General features: G+C 39.6%; 1 protein-coding gene across 2 annotated transcripts in view; it reads left to right on the forward strand.

Annotated features, from left to right (window-relative positions):
• Positions 1-7146: 7146 nt before the first annotated feature.
• Positions 7147-23603, forward strand: part of SLC17A8 (solute carrier family 17 member 8) — a 28492-nt gene continuing 12035 nt past the window's right edge. The window contains exons 1-6 of one of the 2 annotated variants that reach the window (XM_085047164.1): positions 7147-7528; positions 9378-9585; positions 16550-16802; positions 19370-19488; positions 22780-22894; positions 23369-23456. In XM_085047164.1, the coding sequence (XP_084903290.1) occupies positions 9485-9585; positions 16550-16802; positions 19370-19488; positions 22780-22894; positions 23369-23456 (676 nt within the window). In that variant the 5' untranslated portion in view covers positions 7147-7528; positions 9378-9484. Of the gene's footprint in view, positions 7529-9377; positions 9586-16549; positions 16803-19369; positions 19489-22779; positions 22895-23368; positions 23457-23603 lie in introns of those variants that run through there. The other variant, XR_014848633.1, reaches the window with a different exon arrangement.

A 23603-nucleotide genomic window follows, 5' to 3' on the forward strand; every position in this document is an offset into this window, starting at 1 on the left:
TTCAGCAGGTGACTTTAGACCCAAACACCACAAAAATAATAACTGCTTATTTTCTGAACAGAAAAATCAAGTATTAGAGCAGAGAACTAAAAAGCCTAGAATTGCAATTCCTGCCCTTGCCATGCTGATGAAATAAACACCTATGGCACCAAGCTGTGAAGAACTGCTTTAGCCAATGTCACAGCAGTGACTTCAAATACTTTAAGAAAAATGGTAACAATCAGATGCATCTGTAATTACAACAGTAAATTTAATTTGAAGAATATATCCTAACTTGGCACCAGATAGATATTTTTATTATTTTTTTTTCTAAAAAATTTCTAAAAATAATCATGTCTTACAGTGATTGTGGCCTACAATGATTGCAGCATTGAGAAATGCTACAATCATTGCTAGATGGAGCAATGAAAGCTGGAGAATCAGGAGAAAATAAAATTACACTAGAATTCTAATTTTCATACTTTCGTTGTTAAGCAGGAACTTTAAATGTAGCCCTTCTCCAAATAGCCTAATGCTACAATCCCTGGCTTTACTCAGCTACAAAATAGGAAAAAAACCCAAAACTTAAATTATTTGTAGCACTAAATATAATTTTGATGCAAGCTGTGCTCAAAGTGTTGATCTGTTCTATAAAACTAGCATCAGAAATAGTTTTTATGTGATTTTCTGACTTGATAGCAGAAATTACATTTAATACCTATCGAAGTGATTTCAGTATAAAGTACCAACATACTTTCTTCATTATTCTGTGCAGGATTAAATTATTGTTTATTTGTTCTTTTTTGTTATCTGGCAAGCGGGAAACTGTAGAAGTAGTTGCATTTCTTTTTGCATTTAGATTGTCCGTATTGGCTTTATGTTGCCTAAAGAATTAATTATTTGATTCTTACTTGTTTACAACCATTACAAGTAAAAGATTTGCAGTGAAATAGAAAATATCTCTTGCAATATCCTCAGACACATTTTGCAAACCAGAACCATACCGCTGAAATTCTTTGATTTAGCAAACATTATAAATATTTCTTAAGCTAACCAGATCATTAACTGGCTGCTGGGTAGGAAGTATTTCCTTATTCTATTCATGATGTAGATAGTAAAAAACTGTGATTTCCTGCATATTGCAGAGATTAAATAAGTGTGTCTTAAATTATGTATATCTCTTCACACAAAATTTCCAATTTAACTCAGCTCAATCCCATGTACAGCACTTCCTTTGTCATAATTTTCCTTTGGATCATGTGCCTGCTACTTTTCCAGGCCCTGTCTGGTGCAGCCATTTCTTGCATCTACTTTCTCTTTGATTTTTTTCCTGCATCAATGCTCCCAAGCAGTGTATGGCTGTGAAAAACAGTAGAAGGGCAAAAAAACCTGAGACTTCTGACAATTTCTGGTGATACTTGGTAAGGGAATGCTGAATTTATGACAGTGACAGCCTGAATTTTGTGCTTGTTGCTTTTCAGCTGGAGTTTGTTGCTATGCCATGAGGGGCTGCTGAAGAGAACCTAACATGAGGCTCTGATAGAACTGATTTCCTTTCCATTCTTTCAAAGAGCTGCAGATGATGCTAGGTGTTTAGTCAGTGATTTCAGCTATCTTAGCAATGGGAATATCTTTAAAAGTCTAGCAAAAGCATGTTGGTTTTAATTTTTTGATTTATAGATTGTAAGACATTTAACATGTTTAGTCACTGATGTCCATTAGAAGTTAAAATATTATTTTTAAACAAATATCTTGCTCAAAGAAAATTAGATGTATATTTACTATTTCAAGCTGTCTCTATGGCATAATTTTTAAACAAGAAAAGATTAGATGAAAGGAATTCTGGAGCATATTTTATTCCAACATAACTAAGCCCTAACAGCAGTTCAACATAAATGCAACTCCCCCTTCAAGTCAACTAGAGCATATATAGATTTTCAGCTCTGTTTTTAAGATTAATATGACTGCTCAGTCATCCTTCTCCCTCATTCCTTTGCAGCCCTTTCCAACTTCAAACCTGTTGCCTGCTTTCAACCCTTGTGTGATGAAAGTGTTGTTATAATACCAAAGATAAAGAATTAATGTAAATTTTATGATAACTCTTGCCTCACTAGAGGGACCAACTTTGCATTTCAAGTGAGGGAAGGGCTGTGGGTGGAGATAGCTCTGGTTAGAATCTAGAAAATTCATGTAAGGGAGAGCCCCAGGAAAGCAGATTTTATGAATTCTGATCTTCATGTAGCAGTGAGTTTTATTTTCATGTCTCCACTTTTGGTTTCCAACAGTATTTAAAAGGAAAGAATTTTTTCATTAGTTTCTATCATGTTTTCTTTTAAAGAGTTCAGGTCTAGGATCAGAGGAACACAATGAGCTACATGCTATAATTTGGTGAATCAATCAAGTAAGAGATTATTCACAAATTGGGTATCACCACAGGTGGTTATGAATACTGTGCTATACCTGTACTGCCGGGCATAGATTACCTGTTAATCAGGGAGACAAGACAATACCTAGAACTACTGTCCTTTAAAATGGATTTTTCTAGTAAGAGAAAGAGAGAAAACCAAAATTTGAAGAGGTGGAATGATCTTTTGAGTAATTTGTAACAAAAGGATTTCTAAAAACATCAAAGCAGTTCCTTGCTGATAGTGACAGGCTGTAAAAGGTCATGAGATGTTAATTTCAAAATGATCTGTAAGATATAATAAAACTGCCATAAGGTGTCACTATAACCCAAGGAACTTCCAAATAAATTTCAAACATTTTTATACTGTTCTTGTCTGGCTACAAGACTTTCCTTATACAGCTTTGTGAAAGTAAAAAATGACCTATTTTAATTAACAAATTCTATTCCTGTATGCACAGAAATCGTCATGTATTAGTGCAATGGTGTAGAAACTCAGTCCTTTTTTCTTTTTGTGGAGAAACAGGTATACTTCATGTAGGAACTTTCCACATAGAAATGCTTTAGAAGCCCTCTTACAGTGTAAGGTAAGAAATGAGTACTTAATTGGCAGTTTTCAGTATGGAAAATTATAAACAGGAATTCTTATCCCCATTATTGTTTTATATGTTATTAGCATCCCAGGAGTCACTATTTTTATTTTGTGTCGAACTGTCTTCAAATGTCTTTCCTACCAGTGATCTGATCAGGAAGCAGAAACTAGAAACTTAAGACAAATTCTTTTAAACATTTGGAATTAGTGCTGGTTTTGCTGTAGTTATCAGAGAAACAAACATAACATCTGAAAATTTTATTTGGGCTGACTCAACTCAAAGCATTTTAACCCAGCAGGAGAGTACTCAGTTCTCATACATGGTAAAATAGAAATCAGGATTCTGAAGTCTTTGAATCTATCTTAATTTATGGCAGAATATTGTAGATGTAAAGCTATATGTTTCAAAACCTGAAGGACCAGATTGACTGCTTACTCTAAACCCTTGTATAACATGGGATCCCAGGTCACCTCTTATATCTTTGACATCAGATGCTGTAGATCTTGAAGGCTGAATTCCTACAGTAACCTCTTTTTATGTAATTTTACAAGGACTTTTACAGGTGCAAATAGAAACAGGGTCTCCAGTACACCAGACACTATACAAATACAAAGGTAAAATTGGCTTCAGCCCAAAATTTCATGCCTCACAATAAAATATGCCTGTCATCTCAGTAGACATATTAGGTACCACCTAACCACTTGGTTTAGTGGTGGACTTGGCAGTGTTGGGTTAGCAAATGGACTTGATGATCTTGAAAGTCTTTTCCTGAAAGAATGATTTCAGGATTCAATGAAATCTACCAGGCAACTTTTACCAAGGCCTTGTTCATAGGCAAAAAATTGTCAAACTCACAGTGCTGTTAACATTATAGTCTGCCAGCCATAAGGTCTTCATGCCAATGAAACCAATTTTCATTATTTCTGCTTCATTACTTTGCTCCATTTAGAAGAAATGGAGGCATTTAAAACTTTCAATGAGACTTAGTTTTGAAAAAGTAAAATGTTTTAATTAAATTCAATTTTAAGAAATCTTCAGTTAGTAAGAGAGGTCACTCAGGATTTTCTAGCCTTTGAAATCTTGGTAAGAGCTAAAAAGGCAAAGTCATTTTGCTTTAACAAAAGAAGGTTGCTCAAAATAACAAGAGCAAAGTGTGATTCAAAAATCATCTCACAAGCACCAGGGATGTCATCACATGGCTTTGAACTGAAAAGAAACTGATTAAAAATTGACAAAGTTATTATTGTGCATTTCCACTGGAGGACCCCAGCAGTTTTTGGTTATTGTTGAGGTTTATCACTCAGTACAAAATGAAGCATCTTTATGTAAATTCCACAGAGACACCAAAAGGTGAAATTTACTTTTGCAGGATGTTAGTGTCAGGGTGTCAATTACTGTGATAATTAAATATTTGTAAAGTGTTCAAAATTTTATATTTTACAAGCATTGGGAGAAGTGGCTACTTGCAAGACAATCAGCACGAGAACTATGTATGCTATCAGGTCTGCACGGAAACCAGTGGCAAAAATCTCTTTTAAATGTGGCAAAAGCTTTGCCCCATCCATTCTGTTGAGGAATCATCTGTAGGAGTAGCATAAAGATGTTTTTTTGAGGCTTTTACAAAAAAAGTAACTAACAAATTAGATAGCCCCTAGGTGTACATTTACATATACCTGTAGAAACTACTCTTCCACATAAGTTATGTTTATTGCTAGTTCTGGTATTGGCATGCTTGGTTTTCTTAAGGGGTTGCTGCAACTCTGAATCAAGCCTTGAGTCCACAAAGCACAGCTTTTGTTAGGAAAGCACATCTCCTGTATGTGCACTTGACCAGTTTCAAGTTTTCTTGCAACTCACTTTACCCTTGAACACCAGAGATAATGACGGTATATGAGCAGTGGCTGTCTGCATGCTGATTTAGGTGTGTATTTGGTATAAAATATGGTTTTAATACACTTGCCAGTGCTCTTTGAGCATAGGAGTCTGTAGTTTTAGTAGTATCTGCAAGTTATGTGAGCCATATAGTTTTAATTTTGGTAAATATTTCCTTGCAAGTGCAGGCAAATGCTGTGTCTTGAACTTAGAGAAAGGGTCAGGGAATTTCAAAAGGGGCTACTGCTGCAGCACTGCTGAAGTGCAGGCAGTGAAGGATTGCAAAGAGAAAAGAGGAGGGAGAGAGGAAACTTTCTGTGAGAAATGTGTAATTCTGTTAATGGTGAGGCAGGTGGTATGGCTAATGAGAGACCCCTACACCCAAGAGGGGAATATACCTTGCCAGGGGCCAGCCAGGATATATCTCTGAGGGAGCCATTTGAATCAGTCCCAAATGCATGAAGGACAGACTTCAGACATCCATGCTAAATGCAACTAAAGAATGTGTGGGTAAGTGATAAAGCACTACATTTTAAGCATAACTCCTTTCTTGTGTCTGCTCTGTGCTCTCTTTATCCGAACCAGAACCAGAAGCCCAAAAAGAGTGGCAAGATAAAACCTTCTTTTCACAGTTGCTGGGAGGTATGGGTTTTGAACACCATTTTCCAACCTGAATTCCAGTCTTCCAAGTGAATTGCTTGCACTGGAGTTTGCACCATTTCCAGTTTGGAACCGGGTTCTTCTGTGGTTTCAGGTGCTCAGCTGCCGCAAGAGCATTCAGGAAACTATCTCAAATGCCAGCAAGTATGTGTTTGTTTAAATGGAAGATGATTTCTTTATGTAGTTTCACATGTATATATTCCTAAACCCACACATACCTCTGGTGTCTGGCAGTTGGCCTGCTAGGATTCATTTTCTGTGGGCCTAGTGAGTATTGGAGAGGCTGCTTCCATGCAGAAATGTGATTGAGTTGGGCCTTTCCATCATGGAGACCTTCCTGCTTTGCCTGTCTGCATGCGCCAGTGGTAAACCAGGGGTCTGGAGTGAGAAACCAGGAGGAATTTCTTCCTTTTGCTCAGTTTGGAGATGGCCAGATGCAAGCCTGAGCAGTGTAAGGAGGAGGAGGAGGGAGAGGAGGTGCCGCTGGTTCCAGGGCCGTGGAACATGCTGCAGGGAGAGTCACAGGTCAGTCCTTGACTTGGCAGGGAGAGCAGTTGCTGTTCAACCCAGCTAGACAGAAATAGACCCAGAGAAACCTTGCTAGAGGCATATGGGTAGATGGTGATGGGAGCTGGAGGTCCCCATGTTTTTAATGCTCACTAAAGGAGGACTGTCTGCAAAGAAAAATGTGTTGACTGTGCCGAGCCAGCACTTCTCTACATCATATGAATTATTCAGAGAGGAGAAAGAAACTGTAACCAGTGCTGCAACAAAAGAGACTGCAGCAAACTCTCAGCTCTTAAGTATGCTCCCTCTCCCTCTCTTCTCCCCTCCTGGCTCATACTAGGAATAAAAGATTTTAGAGAAAGCTGCTTGCCTGCCTCACATAACCCTGAGGAAGTGTATTTTCCAGCATCGCCTTCCTCAAAGTGGATCTGGGACCATCCAAATGTTTGGAGTTGTATTATGAAGACTTCTAAAACCCAGAGACTGGGGGTCCATGCAAGAAGCCAGGAGAGGAATGGAGGGGTGGATGGATAGTCTTTTCACAGCTTTGGCCCAGATTTATATCCCACAGAAACCTACTCACTCAGTTCAAACATGCAAATGAAGAGTTTGTAAGGGAAAAGAGCTTGGATCTGGCTCATTTTATGGAGGAATTGCTTTCTGTTTTTCTCCTCTCTCTCTTGTAGTCTGGCTAGACCAAGCTCTGAAAAGAAGTTAGGGGAAGAGTGTGGCCCTTGAAAGGATAAGGCCAGTGTAGGGCAGGAGGAAGGGACCAGAGCCAGAGCCCAGTGCCGAGCTGTGGTTAGGGCCTAAGGTTAGGCTTGAGAGAGACAAAGAGCTCCAGGTTCTGGGAACATTTGGGCTGGAAAAGGCCTGCTGAGGCCATTGCAGCAGGGCCCCAACATTGCTGCTCCTACACCTTTCTGAGCTGGAAAAGCCATGGTGTTGGGTTTGGCGCTAGGGCTAGGGCTAGGGTTACATCTAGGATTAGGGTTGAGAGATCTAAAGAGCCTCAAGCTCCAGGAATGCTGGTGCTGGAAAGAGCCTCCCAAGGTGAACAGAGCAAGGTCCCAACCTTGCTGCTCCCCACACCTTTCTGATCTGGGCCCCCCACAGGGTTGAGCACCTCAGCCCCAGCCGAGCTGCCCTGTGGGCTGGGCTTGGGCTTCAGAGAGCTGTGGAGCCTACAGCTGCGGGGACACTGGCACTAGATGAGCCATTGCAAGGGCATCAACACGGCAGGCTGCTGTCAGAGACTGGAGGTTGCCTGTCTCAGAACATCTTGGAACAGCAGTGCCTGGCTCTGCTGGGAGGGGCTGGCTGGGCTTTGCTGAAGGTGAGGCCTTTAGCACCTGCTGTGCCCCAGAGCTGCCCCAGGTCCTGGCTGAGCTGTCACTCCTGGACTCTGAGGGTGACCAAGGTGCTCACCAGGGCCCTGACTGGCCAAGCCACCAGCAGTCCCAGCTGAGGGGCAGCACATGAAGGCCATGGGGCTTCAAGGGCAGAGCACAAGGTCAGCACATGGTCACAGCCTAGAACCCTGCATGGAGTTCTGTTCTGCCCCCACTACAATCCTAGGAGGTGGTAGGGAGCTTTATGTGTGTTTTTCTAGATATCTTCTCTCCTTCTGTCTTCCTCTCTGCCTCTCTTTTTTTACCTACTTCTCTTTGCCTGGAACTTTTTGGTAACAGCATTTTGTCAGTTTCAAAGTTTTTCTCACTTGGGCTAAGTTGATGCTAGGTAAATGCAAAATTAACACTGAGTACTGCTATGATAAGTGGTTTAATGTTGAATTCTATGTTGTATTTCCTCCTTTGCAAAAGATGGTTGATTTGTGAGCGTTTGATTTTGATAATTTTTCCAGTAAACTTTAGCATGGTTTTTGCCTCTTGACTATATCTGGTGGGGATTTCTCCTTTGCACTAAGAGAGAGCAATAGAACATTGAATGAAACCCCTGGATCTAAGGATCCAGGGCTTAGCATGTGCCACCACTGCCAACTGCACACTTTTTAATCTGTGTCACCTATGGTGATGAGCCCCTCAGGCCCAGTGCTGGTCAGAGTCTGGATGTTGTATGCCTTGGAACACCTTGCAGTGCCAGTGCCTGTGTGTGGTGTGGCTCAGGGACACAGTGGAGCTGTGATTGCTGGGTGGGCTGCTGCCCTCCCTCCACATGGCAGCTCTCAGCTGGGGACTTCCAGGGGTAATAAATCTTATCCTGGTGGTGGCCTGATGAGGCACCAACAGGTTGATAATTTATCTGTCGTATGAGTAAGGTAATGTGCAAACACAAAGCTCTCAATTTTTCTAGCAATTGACAAGCTTTCTGCCTTCCCCCTCATCTAAAGGGAAGGGCTGATAGGGGGAGGGAGTATATGAAATGGTTTGGGTTTTTGGTTTGATTTTTTTCCCTTTTTTTGTTTTTTCATAACTTCGCACAACTTTCACTTGTTGTCCATAACCCAAATCCAATATCTGAGGCCTTGCCAAAAGCAGAAATTCTTCATCTGATTCCAGCCAACATGCAGGCATGATGAGTGGAGTGTTGGGCTGCATTCCCACAAGAGTTTTCATTGTGTACTTTCTGCCATGCTAGGAAAGGTGTGTTGTCATCACGGAGTCACATTGAGTAGGACTGGTTCACCTCTTTGAGACATTTTGTGTTTCAAAAATGAAATGGATTTAATTTGTGGCTGGTCTTTCATTGCTTATTCAAACAGCATCACACCAATGCACCTCTGTGTCAGTCTGCCCAAGGGCCCAGCAACATCAGTAATAAATGACCAGACAGGAAGGCAGCTTTGGGTTCAAACCAGCAAGTGCATTGGGGTAGGGGGTACACAGTGAATGGGAAGTGTAGCTTGCAATAATTCCGTCCCTGCAGAAAGGACTCATAAATATTTAATAAACTCCTGGCCCTTGCCATAGATGAGGTCTTATTAGTGAACTGGAGTGGCTCGAGGACAGGTATTGTGTCTGTTACTATAGCACCACCTTGCACAGGATCTCAGTGAGAAAGAGGCAGGGGAGGGAGCGAGGGAAGGAGGGAGGGAGAGATGCACTGAGGATGAGCCCCAGTGAGGCAGCCTGAGGTTCGCCTGTGGAGCAGGCAGCACGTCCTGCCCAGGGACAGTGGCCTCGGCAGCATCTCCAGCCCGCCAGCTGCAGCCCCCGGAGCAGCTGCCCCCGCACAGGTACCGACCGAGCACGGCAGAGCTGCTCCAAGTGCCACGCCGAGTCCCTGAGTGCTTCTGAGGGGCTTTGCTCCAGAGTTTTCCCTTCTGGCTTTGGAAGATCTGAATTTTTTTTAATTATTTTTTTTTACCTACTCCGTTCTTGAGCAACTGGTTGTTATTACAGAGGTCACCGAGGGGACTGGTGGAGGCTCCCGACTCTGACACTGGGAAATATGACAGCAGAAGTGAATGCTTGTTAACATAAGGGATTGACTGAAGAAACAAGACAAAATGCCTTTCAAAGGGCTCGGTTCACTGAAAGAAAGATTTTTTAACCCAGGAAAGGAAGAGGTGAAGAACACCATTAGTGACTCGCTGGGGAATCTGAGAAGGTAAAACCCCCACAAAAAAAAATTCCCAGACAGGCCCATTGATTCAATTTATTAAGAGAAATTAAATATAGAAAAATATATAAACATAGAATATAGAGTTGCAAAATTAATATCTGAGTTCAGAGAGTGAGACACCTTGCTGTAAGACAGAAGACGTAAAAGGAGCAGTTACAACACCATATGACTATAGATCATAGAATATTTATATTAAACAAAAAAAGGTGAAAATAAATGATGAAATAGTGTTCTAATATTAAAAAGATATTAGAGCTTGAAAAAGTGTTTAATTAAAAACTTTTAAATTATTCATTACTAATAATTCTGTGCTTGCATGAGAAAAAGCAGTAATTTAATGGGAATTAACACTCCCAAGGGATTGCTAAGTCTTGAAATTAGACTTAATGTTCCTAAATTACAGGTTAGGGGTTTTTTAAAACTTGTTCCAAATCAGTAAGAGAAAATTTATTAAATAGAGATGTATATGTATGTGTTTACTGAGACTAGCAAATTAGAAAGAGAATAAGGCGAAGCAGCTGTTTTGCTAGCAAAAACAGAAAAAATGATTAAAGATTTTCATCTTAACATGACAGTTTTATGAACCAAAAAATGAAGATTTTTATTTTTAGACAAATGAAAATCTGATGTAAGAAATGACCTGTTTTATAAAGGGAAAGATACTTCTCATTTAAATAGAAGATTATTTCTGTTAGTAATGGCTACTGACAACACTTATTTGCGTAATCAATAGATGACAGCCAGAGGGGTTAGTGGCATTTCTTCCATGCACAATGTTAGGTGTTTTAAATCTCTGTGTGGGTCAGGCCAGCATTTTAACTGAAGGTGTTTCTAGTGACTGAATTGCATTTGCTTTCACATCTACCCCTTTGCCTTCTATTGGGAATGCTACTTTGAGTCAAGAAATAGTTCTTGGCACATCTAAACATACCTTTGATCACAAGAAAACATATAAGAATTTATTATACTACAGTATATACACTTTTAAAAGATTCATAATAAACACTGGTCAATTGCAGTTACTCTATTTCTGTATCATGTGAACAGAGTATCGGTATTCCACACAGTTTCTACTTAATCTTTTTTAATTTGAAGTGTTACAGATAAGTCTGATGTTTTGCTTTTTTGACTTTTACAGTACTCCACAGTAATTCCAGGGAACCTATTTATATTTTAGAACATTGAGTTAAATCATTTATTCAATGATAAATTCTCTTTGCTGTGGGCTCTGCTAGGAAATTTGACCAAATACATATAAGGTTTGTATCTAGTGAATACATGATGTTGCAGTACACTGAGTTCACTTTAGATTATCTGGATTGCTCTCCTCTTGTAGTCATGCTGGTTCCTACATAGTTGATACTACAGGCAACCAACTGCAGCAACACTCCTCCTGAATCAAATTAACCCAAATATCAGCTGAGATACAAGAAAGTTTGCTGAACTTAATTATTTTCTGTTGAAAACATAGATATCTCCATGCTTTCCTTAGATGTATCAGTCAGCAGAGGAAATAATCCAAAATATAAAAGTCTTTTTACTATGTCCACATTCATATCTAAGTAAGAATTGCTGCAACTTGAGCAGTCTTGTAGGAAATACACCATCATATTTGAAAGTTTCCATAAAGTAATGAAACATACATGTTTTTAATTTGAACTTCATTCTTTACAGTTTAGTCTACAAATGAGAGCATACACTTGTGTTTTCACATGATGGTACATGTACCTATATACCAGCTGCAACCTTGACTTTGTTCTTCATCCACTCCAATTGGCTTTGGAGAATTTGATTTCAAAAGAATTTGATTTCTCTTTTAGCATTTGATTGATGAATTATAATAATGCATATGCTTGATTAGGCCTTCAAATGTGATTTCACTGACTGTGGTGTATTGATGTGAGGTCAAAACTGGCACAGTGGGTAGAAAAATGCTTTTTAGTTTTGGTAAATATGACTGATCTGTGCCTTCCTGCTACATTTCCTCTGTCTTGCAAACAGCAGAGCAGACCCAGGAGCTGATGCCCGGCAAGAACAGCTGCTCCACAGCAATTGTCCACATTCTGGCTCAAGTGCTAAAGCACAAGCAGTGTAAAGGAACTTACCACCTCCTCACAGCTGTGCTTATTTGGTGGGTGCTGCAAAATAAGGGTCTGCTCACAGCAGGTGACTTTAGGGTGTCTGGATCCTGGAAGGGAGGTGGGGGGACTGAAGTGGGAGACCCTAGAGCCATCCTTTCTTTAGGCTGTTGGCAACTGTTTCATTTGTGAGATCTTAGAGGATGTTTTAGGAAATGTTTTAAATGCTTTGTATAAAATATTTTTAATGCCATTTTTTTTTCTTGATTAATTATATACAGTGAGGCAGAAAAAAAGAAATTAGAGGATTTAAGGCTTGGCTGAATGAAGAGCAGAGCTGGGTCTCTGTAATCCTTATGTTTCCCAGCAAAGAAAACTTTTCATGCAGATTTTCTTGACAGACACAAACACTTTGGTCCCTCTGTGAACTTAGAGCAGTCAAGGAAAAAGTCAAAGACTGAGGTAAGATCTTAGGCTCTGCATACTCTAAGGATTTCAGGAGTCTTGGACCAGCTAACAGCAACTGTGGGCTTACTGATGAAGTGACTACGTGGGTTTGCAGCTCAATAATGTCACTTTCAATGTGAAAAGACATATGGGCCATTCTACATGGCTGCAGTAGGAAGTCTGCTCCCTGATAGGTATAGTGACTGCTGCAGATGTCCCTTGATGAATTACAATTACTTAAATTACTGAAAACTGCATCTTGAAGCTGGGCGATAGACGCTTGCATTGGACAGGGCTGCTCTGACTGTGCTGGATGGTGGAGTTAGTCCTCTCAAATTTTCCCTTTGTGCACAAGCAGAGAGAGTTTAGTGCCTCCCAGGCCATGCAGTGCTGTGAACAGAGCATAGGGTGATCAGAGGCAGCTGATTTGTGAGTTATGCCCTTGTACCAGTGTTAGTGCCAGGGCACAGAGCACCGGGGCAAACATCCCTGTGGTGACTGTGCCGAGGAGAAACTGCCCTGCAGCCTGGGAGTGCAGCACCCTTGGTGTCTGAGACTTGCTGTGAGTTTCATGCAAATACCATGCAGAAACCAGCAAGAGACATCCCATGCCCTGAGTAACTTAAGAGTTTGCATGTCTGTACTGGGATTTGGTACCAATTCATCAAATACAGGATATAGTATGGAAAATTATCACCTGGGCAAATCCTTGAAGAGTGAATTAGATCTCTGAAGACTGTATCTGCTTTTGGATTAATGATATTTTTTGGTAATCATTGTATAGGTTTCTGAAGTTACGTAGGAATTATGGTAATTACTGGATTTGTAGGTGTGAGGTTTGATTGTGCTACAGCTGCCTTTGAAAGACTGCAATCTGGTGAAATCCATTCTAGAATGTTTTAACACATGACAAATATTAACATTTGCCTGTTACTGTAGAATCAATGAGTTTTTTAATAGAATGAAATTAAATTCTAGTACACCTAATTTTTCATTTAAAGAAAGAACTAATTCCTCTGCTAAAACCCCCATACATACAGAGTACTGAATGTATATGTGCTCTAGAGATTTTATTAATTACTGATAGGAACTAAAAAAATTTTTCATTCTTTCAAAATTCTGTATGTGCCAGAGCAGGCATTCAATAAAAATGAGAAATTTTGCAAACAATTATTATGACATTTGGCACAGAATCTGGATGCAGGTATCTTCAAATAAAATAGCTCTTTTTACTTGCCAAGTGTTGTATGTTTGCTTGAAAAAAGCAAAAACAGATCTAAGGACTGTTCATCTCCTGTGCAGGAAAATGACCTCTGCATCTCCTGCATGAGGCAGATAATTAGAGGAGAGCAGTGGCCCTGGAGCAGTTTACTTCTAAATCATTCGTGTACAACCAGAAAAAAATTTCAGTTACACTACCGAAATATGTGGATCAATTGGAAGATAAATTTCTCATCATTTCATGGAGTTGCCATGTCTTCGTTATATACTTGTTCAATAAAATAAAACCAAAAAGCCAGTGCAGACACTGGCTTTGTGAATGTCTGCACTGCTCTAATACCTGTGGTTTTGGACTGCTATTGAAAAATATTTTTCTCCAAGACAAACCTGGTATAGAGGCATTAACATTAATCTTTGGGGATATGAAATATTCACTGTGGATGTGGGATCATGGATCAGTCTTCAACTTGCTTCTTTTAATTAGTCAAGCACAATAGCAGAATAATTACTCAGCAGAGACAATATTGGTCCATAGTTCTAGTCCTAACTTACCACTTTTAGCAGTGAATTTGGAGCAGAAGGATATTTTCATGCCTATCTGAATTGACAGCCAGCTTAAAATGTCCAGATGTTTTGGCTTTTCATGGAGTGTCTAATCTTTGTCAGCTGCCCAAAATAATGAAATCACTAAAGTCTAACGTCTCTCTTATAAATAGATCCTGGTAAAGAGATGAAAATTTGAAAAATTGTTAATTTATTTAATTCCATCAATATCTTAGATTTAGTTAGCATAAAACCATTAAATTATTTCTTTTGGCTTGTTAATAATGCTTTGGAGATGACAACAGTTCTAAAAAATAATTATTCAATTCTTTTTCACTTCCTGAGGTCTTTGTTTTCGATATCTCATTCTGTTAACACTTGCTTCTATTAAGACATAGAGCATGGAATATATGGTGTCTTCTTTTTAAAGTCCCTGACTGAATTAGTCTCTGTAGTCCCATTTCACTAACAAATGCTGTTTCCCTGCAGGTGAATTGTAAGATCTCAATCATCCCAATAACACCGCAGTAAGATGGTGTTTTCTGTGTTATTTTGCTTTAATGGAAAGTCTTTGCTCCAGTCTGACAATGAGCTAAGGGTCTGACTTTGCAGTGGGCACTGGTTCAAGAAAGGAATTAAATAAAATAATCCCTGGAATTCCCTTCTGGCCCAAAACTTTGTGATTCTAGTGTTTCTTGAAAATGTGAGCTGATGGACTGTACCATGCTAATTTTATTTTTGCTAAGACTATGGCTGAAATAATGTGTTTATGTTGTGATGTAAAAAGGAATAATATAGTAAATACTGCACCAGTTAGCTCCAGAGCCTAAAAACTATGAGATCTTTAAGTAGAATTTTATATTGGAAAGATATATTTAAGGGCACAAGAAGCCATACTTACCACCTATATCAAACTCTACGGTGTAGAGTACTATCTATTAAATTATGGGTAGTACAATAGGCTTACAGCAACGGGAGAAAGCTGGGATTAAACCGTCCGAAAAACCCAGCCAGCCACTGTGTAGATCAGTGAGATATAGCCCATCCATGTATGCTCTGTCAACATTTCTTTACAGTCAATTTTCATGTGGAAAACTGAAGTGCATTAGATTTCAAATACACTCAACCAAATGTGTGAAAGAAGGAAATAAGTTATTCCTTATCAGAAAAGTGAATGAAATAATTTCATCATCTGACATGGCAAGCTGGGCTTCCTTTACATTAATGAACTGCTCATATTTTCACAGTACTCCATGTAACTCCATGGCAGACACAAAAGGAGCTGGATCCTGAGCTCGCTGCTTCAGTGTGATGCCAAAACTGAAAGGCTGCTGAGCAAAGCCTCCCTTAGTGAACACTGAACCTTAACCTCATGGGTAGTGTTCAGTGAGCTAGTCATGTATTCACAGCTAGCCACGTCCTTTTAAGTGTTTCGGCATGTCAGAAAAACCATACTCTGCATTTAAAAAAATGCATGGAAAGGTAATGTTAGGAAAGGAATTATCTAGCTCTGGTCTGGTGGGTGTGTCCAGTTCTTTCTCACCTCACCTTTTCTACCAGAGACTTTGCTTAGTCCTGCAGCATGACCTTAATAGCCCTAATCAGATTGAGACTAAATTAATTTTAAATTGCACTATTAAGCAATTCCAGATTGCATGGAAGTGCCATTTTGTTTAATATGAACCTCTCAGCTAGATTGCTAGTAGGGAAAGGAAAGGCTGGATATGCAAAGCCTGAGGAGCTGCACTCCTGTTGGTAGCTGATGAGCAACCTCTCATAGGTTGATATTTGCTCCTATTCTGATTAAATGGGAGAGCCCCCATCCCTGGCACCTTCCCACCCTGTTCTTCCCAGCTCCATTGCAGCTGCCACACCAAATTTGATCCCAGGCAAAGCATTTTCAGCCTCCATCGCTGGGGCATGGTGAATCAAGTGCACAGAAAAGTCCCTGTCTGTGCACAAATCTCTTTTCATAGTAAATATTTTACACAAAGGGCAACACATTCCACAATAGGAGTTGCAGGAGTTCGCTTTGGAGCAAATTAAGTCCTTGTAGAGGCAGGATGTTTCAGAGAAGAGGGAACACCTGATTTCAAAAGCCTCCAGGCAGAGAAAATCTGTGCCTGTCTCTTTTACATCTTTAATAGGGACCTGATGCCAGAAACTTTTCTCCTCTGCAGTACATCCCTGATTTTTGCCTCACAAGAGAAAACAAATTCCAGGGAATTTGGGGCTGAGCGAAGCCATGCTTTGTGTTGTATTTGCCCTTTTATCGAAACCTACTGGCAGCTCTGCTTAGTAGATCTAGTTAGAAATTATAGTTAATTTAATCATATGTGTACTTTCCTAAGAATCAGTGGAATTTATCACAACAGACCTCCAGTTAGGTGTCACAGTTATGCTCATGAATGTGAACATTTTTGCAGTTGGCTGTCTGGCTAGATGGCTCAGATGTGCAAACTTCAGAGATTGTTCAGGAAAAAGTGGTAGTCTCTGCTAACTTTCACAGTCTGCCCAGCATTAACTCACCACACCACCACAAGTGCCTCACAACAGGAGCCAGCAGGTGACTGGAGCATGGAACTGTCCATCCATGTTTCAGCAAACTTTACTGAGATCACAGAAAATGTTCACTTCTTTTTCTTTCTTCGTGTGTTTAGGAAGATCGATGGCACCAACGTGGAGGAGAACGCCCTGGAGCTGACGGCAGAGGGGCAGCCCGTGGCAGCGAGCAGCCGCCGGCCGGCGCTGTGTGAGTGCTACTGCTGCGGGCTGCCCAAGCGCTACATCATCGCCATCATGAGCGGCCTGGGCTTCTGCATCTCCTTCGGCATCCGGTGCAACCTGGGCGTTGCCATCGTGGAAATGGTGAACAATAACACTGTCTATGTCGATGGAAAGCCAGAGCTGCAGGTGAGAAAGCATCTTCCTTCAGCGCTTCTGAGCAGATCCCATTGCAAAATCACCCAAGTGCCACATAGCAAAATCCTGTGTATACACAGATTAGAAAACTGAAGGAGGGAGACACATCAGTTTTGATGCACATAGATGTGCAGCCGCTTGATTCCTATTTATGTGACAAAGTTACATTACAAATCTGTAAGATCTGAGGATTTGCCGTGTCATAGAGAGGATGTAAGTACCAGAAAGGAGAACTGAATTAGTTTGCATGTATACCAGGTCCCTGATCTGTCAGTTGTAGACAGATTTTGCTGAGGTGGCAGAAGCTTTTGCTATTTGCTATCTATCAGGAAAATGTGCTCTGATGTTACTAAAGAAGGAATTATTAATTATTTTATGTAGGGCTGCAGCTACTCTATTCATATCAGTGGACAGTTTTCAGGATCTTAAAGCAGTCACTGGCAATAAGGCACCAGGTTTCTGACAATGTGGGTTGTTGTCTGGATGTATTAAGAGCTAGGTGCCAAAATACTCTCAGATTTGCAGCAGATCCTACACAGCTTTATCAATGCACCCAAGCAAGTTCAATCCATACCTTAATTTTGCTCATCCTCTCCTGGTATTTGGCTGTGGTGTCAAGTGTCTCTTTATGGACTTTATGAACTTGAATCTCTACACTTGCTCTACTTGTTGACTTTTTTTTGGAAATCTTTTTAATGTTTATGTCCTAACAAATTCACAGGAATCTTGACTCTTGAATGAAATGCTATGCAATTATTCATCAGCTTTTCTCCTAGATATTTTAACTTTTGGTAAAGAAGAGTGCAGAAAATGCCTATCATAAATTTCCAAAGTTAAAAGTATGCCTGTCTCCATGACTCATCATCATAGGAGCCATGGTCAGACTTCCTGCTGAATTTGTATTTATTCAGTCTAATCCCTATTCCCTGTGGTCCTGCTGGGACTTCCAGATTCTGCACTTAAGCAAGAAAAAGTATGTGCCTGAATAGACTGGGAGGGTCAGAAGAGGTAGTTTCAGGAAATGGGAATAATTCCTTCCACCAATATAAACTTATAGTGTTTGGGCATGAGCACCTCCTGAATGTGGAACATTTTCCATAGTTTATGGTCTTTCTACCTTCAGAAATTAACACTACCTAGAAACTCAGCTGGAAATCACTAGCAGAAAATTAGGTGTTTAAGCAGGAATGTTTTAGCACAGGAAAGTGGGACACATCAAAAATGCATATTGATGCGGAGGGAAACCCTTTAGTCTTCTGTAAACATGTCTGGCTAATTAATGCCATCTCCCTGCAGGTCAAACAATGAGCTGTTTTTTAGTTTGCTTATTTGTAAGAAAAAAAAATCAATGTAGTGGGAAAAACTGTTCTTTTTACATGCAGAAAGTAATATTGAAAAAAGGAGATGTTAAGGCTTATCACTATAGTTGTCAATTCTCTGTGGTATTTTTGTAGACAGTTTTAATTCTGAATTTAAAAGACATCTGTGCTGCTTCTTCACAGAATGCTTAGCCACCTTTTCCTGACCTGTGATTAGCATGAAAACAATCATAAAGCAGAACATCATGGTTTCTTATTGCTCCAAAAGAGTTCTTCAGAGCTGAGGGTTCCTGGAGAAAAACATGACACTGACCTCACAATAGGGTGTTCGTACTGATTCAGGCCCAGAATGAAGGGCAGAAAGGGCACCTTATGTCTCCCTGTCTTTGCTTTTTTTTCTCTATGATTTGCCCTGGGCTTTGGCTATCCCTCTTCTGAACAAGGTCTGTCAAAATGTCATCAGAAAATAGGAAAGTCTTTGTTCAGAAAGAACCTCAAGAAGAATGAAATGCTTGGTATTCAAGGATGAGGTATATGGTAAAAGCATTTCTCTTGGCTGCAGGCATTTTTGACTAGGAACCACCTATGACCAACCCATGGCTGGTCTTCTGTGTACAGTCCCGCCCTATAACTGGCATCACTTCTAATAAAAGATAAACTAGACACTGACTAGTGTTACCTAGTTTTATTTTCAGATTGCCTTGTCTTCAGATGTTCTCCTCGCCCCCAGCTCTTTTCTACTCCCATGCTATTTAATGATGACAATAGATGGTCAGTGTTTGGCCCTGACAGGGAGAACCTTGAATAAATCTGACCAGGATGCAAATCAGCCTAAAGGACTTAAGCAACGTTGCTAATCTTGGGGAAATAGGATGCCACTGAAAGGCATCAGGTCCTTCTTAGGACTCTGAGCAGTTTTGAAAACAAAGGTTTCAAGATCAATGAACCTAGGGAGAAGAAGTGGCAAGTGGCAAAGTTGAGGGCCCAGCATCAGTTACTTTATGGCTGAAACCTTTCCCACTGTCCTTGACTGACAACTAAGAGCAAAAGCAGTAATCTCACATGGGAATTGAACATCCTTTTGCCTTAACTGGGACCTTTCAAGCTCAACAACCCTGAGCAGGCAGTGAAAAGAGGCTTGAATTGAAGCATGGGGTGACTTCTGTGTGACTTCTGAGCAATAACTACCTTTCAATGAGTATGCTTCATCTTATAGGATTTGTCCCATTTCCTTTACAGACAGCCCAATTCAACTGGGATCCAGAGACAGTGGGACTCATTCATGGCTCTTTCTTCTGGGGTTACATTGTGACACAAATTCCAGGAGGGTTCATTGCAAACAAATTGGCTGCTAACAGGTAAGAGAACAATAAGCAAAAGAGTTAAGCTTTAGAGCCTGACAACTGTTTTATGCTGTGTAAATGATGATTACTAAAATAGTGCATTAATATGTTTCAGAAATGCACATCTGAAACTGACCATGTAGTATTTATGTCTGTAATCAAAAATTGGACAAGATTTCTAGTATGGGTCTATTTCTGATTCTTTCCATTTAACTCATTCATCTCAAATGTTTACACATTTCTTTTCTAAACACTAATGCCTTCTGGAAAGGGTGAGGAAAATCACACATAATGCTTCCAACAATGGTTGAGGTTTTTGTCTTTATGAAGTTGTGTTAGTGCTTTTCAGCTCAGTTTAACACCAAACAATAGTTTTCATCATGGTTTGACCTTTCTCCTTTAAAAATTCCCTGTGGACTGAAGCTGGGCATGAAGGAATTACAGAACTATTTATGTTCTGGAGGCACAAATCTGTTCTTGTGCATGCAAATGTCCTTGAAATGGCTGGATATGGTACTGACTCATTAAGATTGCAGAGAACTTCTAATAGAGCCTCCTGAGTTCTGCTTGGTGAACTTACAGAATCTGAGAAATCAGAAACCAATTTCTTTTAAGATCAATGTGTTTGTCAGCCTTTTTTTTTTTTTTAATTCAACTACTTTTGAAAATGTGAATAAGAAAAGTAGCTAGTTTTGTCAATATTCATTTTGGTTTTGGGCTTTACTTCAAAAGGTTTTCAGAATTTTGAACACAATCACAAGAGAGATGGAGGTTGTTTGAAGACAGCCAGTTGTGAATGAGCTCATGAGATGTGCACATTAAGGGCATTTGGGATCGTCAGATTTGCGAACAAGGTGTGACTTATCTACAGATACTGTCAGAATTGGAAAAGGTCTCTAAGACCATTTATATAGTATACTTTGCCCCAAAACAAATTACTTTGCTTTCTGCATTCTTCAAAGAACTACAGAAGTTACAAGACTGCCTGGATGTTCTTCCCACCCATATCCCCTTGTGGAAATTACTCCAGAACAGAGTCATCCCATAGAATTGCCCAGACTGTGCAGTCCCAACTCCCCTCTGTCCATAACCAAAGCTACTCAGAGTTCAGTTTGCACCTCTTCTTCAACAAAGTTAACATCCTCAATTATTCATTTCTCTATCATGTCATAGTGCCTAGGCAGAATATTTTTCCATCTGCTGAATAAACCAAACAAATTAGCTAAGCTTAATCACTTCTCCAGCCTTTCTAGCCTTGCCACCAGCTCTTGCAGCAGAAGGGCTCCAAAACACAGATGTGCACACTGCTGGCTTAATAATTCAGCATATTATTACTTTGGCTTTTGTTTCCTTAATTTACTTGCAAACAGTAAAATCAACCATGTTTATACTGTAACTTGATGTATTCTGTCAGCAGACTGCTTCCTTAAGTACATGCTGTACACATGCACAGAAAGCTCTGTATCTATCCCCATGAGAGTTTTCAACCCAATCTAACACTACACTACAACATCACACTATGGATTTGACTATCATAACTGGGTTTAGGAGTAAAATTTGCTAAGGAACAAAAATAGCTCAAAAGCTGAGCTCAAAGATTATTTGTATTTGCAGAAATAGGATTCACTCAGTTCGTGTTTTTCCTTTATTCCATGTTTACCCAACCGATTTCTGCTTAGGTAGGTTCACCAGTGGTGCCAAATTTCAGTTTCAGAGGGGTTATTTGCTAAGACATAGGGCAGGAAACCAGGGGTTTTGTGGCCAACCAACCCACCACCCCTAGAAAGAGAAAAACTTTTTCTCCCAGCTGCACTCCGTAAATGAGATTCTATCCTATTACTGACCTTACAGATTTAGGCAAAGACTCTTTTGCCACTTGTTTAAACTGTGCTTAATCACAACCTTGAACATATATATGTATGGACAGCCCACCCCAGGCACTTCTCTAATGCACATAATTATCTTTAATAATGTGGGATTCAAATGGAGCTAGAACTGCTGAAAATACTGAGTTCTTTATGGTTTTGCACCAAAACCCTCTAACACTGTGTTATTTGCTCTATACATTCATCCAAATTGACCTAGATCTGCATTCCACCAAAAAGTTTATGAACCATTTGGTGACACCAAACACCATTATTCTCAAACATGCATCTGAATGTGATTTCAGCATTGTTTGGTGGATACATGAAACATGAGGCACGTCTCGATATCAGTTTTCAATTAGAGGGCCCTTCTGGGCAGAGGAGTCTGTAGCTGAAGAAGTCTGTTTTGATTCCAAAGTGGCAGTTGCCCAAGGATTGTGGGAGGGAGGAAAGAAGAATAAGTGAATGAAGTGGAAAAAGCTGGAATATTTCTAGTCAAGGTGGAGACCAACTTCTTTGGGATAATTGGCAGTGAACTAGTGAAAAGATGCTACCTCTTTGTGGAAAAAATACTCAACCTTTTAAATAGCAGCAGAAGAGTCACTGATTCTAACTCAGTATAAGTGATGCATTTACAACCTAGGCATATTAAAAGTAGTAGAAGATTACAAGAAGTAGCAGAGATTGGAAACTCAGTCTTCAGAGATAACTGTTTGGATAATTAAACATGTTCTCTTTGTTGCAGTTTCTTCTTTCACATGCTCATTAATTCACTTGATTTGCTGTAGTTCCCTGAGTCAATAGTGTTATGATAACAGACCTGATATTTCTATTAGTGGTAAGAAAGCAAAAGGCAAAAGTCTTTTCTTCAGGATCACAATAGAGAGATAAGTAATACTTGTTTCTCAGTTAAATGTTTACTTGGCTTTGAAAGCAGTCTCCTAAATGTCAAGATATGACTGTGGGCTTTGTATTCTAGTTCATATTTTCAGACTGTTTTCTATATAAATCAGTTCCTTTGTCACTTCTCTCTGCCAGCCTACTCAGCTTCTTTGCTTTTGTGCTCATCTGTTCAGTGCTTTCTTGTCACTCAGATAATGAGTTGCTTAAGCATGGGCTGTTGCTTTTGACAATAGGTGTAGAGAATTTAGATAAAACAGTGTTGATCTCTGACTGTAGATTTTTCATGCTGTAACAAAACAATTTATCCTACTGTAAATAATAAGACCAGACACAAAAATGAACTCACATATATTTCCTGTGAATAAGTTTTCAGAGACTGAAATGCAAACAATTGAAGTACTTATTAAAAAAAAAAAAGCATTGTAACAAAACATTTTAAAATAAGTTTATAAATATTTTGTAGTGGAATGTGGAAACAGCATCACTTCTGAAAAATAGATAGTAATTTTACTACCTTTCATGTTATCTTTCTCCACAGGGTATTTGGAGCAGCTATCTTTCTAACATCTACACTGAACATGATCATCCCTTCTGCAGCAAGAGTGCATTATGGCTGTGTGATGTTTGTAAGGATTCTTCAAGGTCTGGTGGAGGTAGGAGCACACACCATTTTGGTCCTTTCAAATGCAGTTTGACTTTGAGAAGTGGTTCTAAAAGTTGTAAGATCTCTTTTGAGAAGGGTTTCTGATCAAATTAATACATGATTTTACTTTCTACTCATTTTTAGATGATAATTTAAAAATTATACTGATTTATATTTCTAAGTTTACTTAAAAGTAAAGAAAAATATATGTTTCCAGTGCTGCAATTTGAGCTGTTTTTCTTTTTCCATCCACTGCATATACTAAGCAGTATTTTTACCTCAGAACATACTGCTATTCAAGCAATAAGTAATCCAGATTAGTTTGACATCTTCATACTCAAACAATGAAGCTCCTCCAGACTTACCTAACCCTTCCTACATCATTCTGTGGTGACAAACAGCTAGACAGCATGGATGGTATCAGTAACTACTTTAAGTGGAATGCAGTGAAAGCAAATCATGTGATGTGTGAAATGTCTGCCAGGGTGTCACATATCCAGCCTGCCATGGGATGTGGAGTAAGTGGGCTCCGCCGCTGGAGAGAAGCAGGTTGGCTACCACATCATTTTGTGGTAAGTTGATGGGCGTTTATGGTTTATGTAAGTACACATTCCGATTAGATTTATTTTATTAATTTCATTATTTGAAAGAGATATGCAAACCCTCTGCCCTTTGCTACAATCAGCTTCTACTCTAAGCTTAGGAACTTGTGAGCCCTT

This window comes from Lichenostomus cassidix, chromosome 1Aa, assembly GCF_008360975.1.
Source record: "Lichenostomus cassidix isolate B80296 chromosome 1Aa, HeHo_3.0, whole genome shotgun sequence".
Taxonomy (NCBI): Eukaryota; Metazoa; Chordata; class Aves; order Passeriformes; family Meliphagidae; genus Lichenostomus; species Lichenostomus cassidix.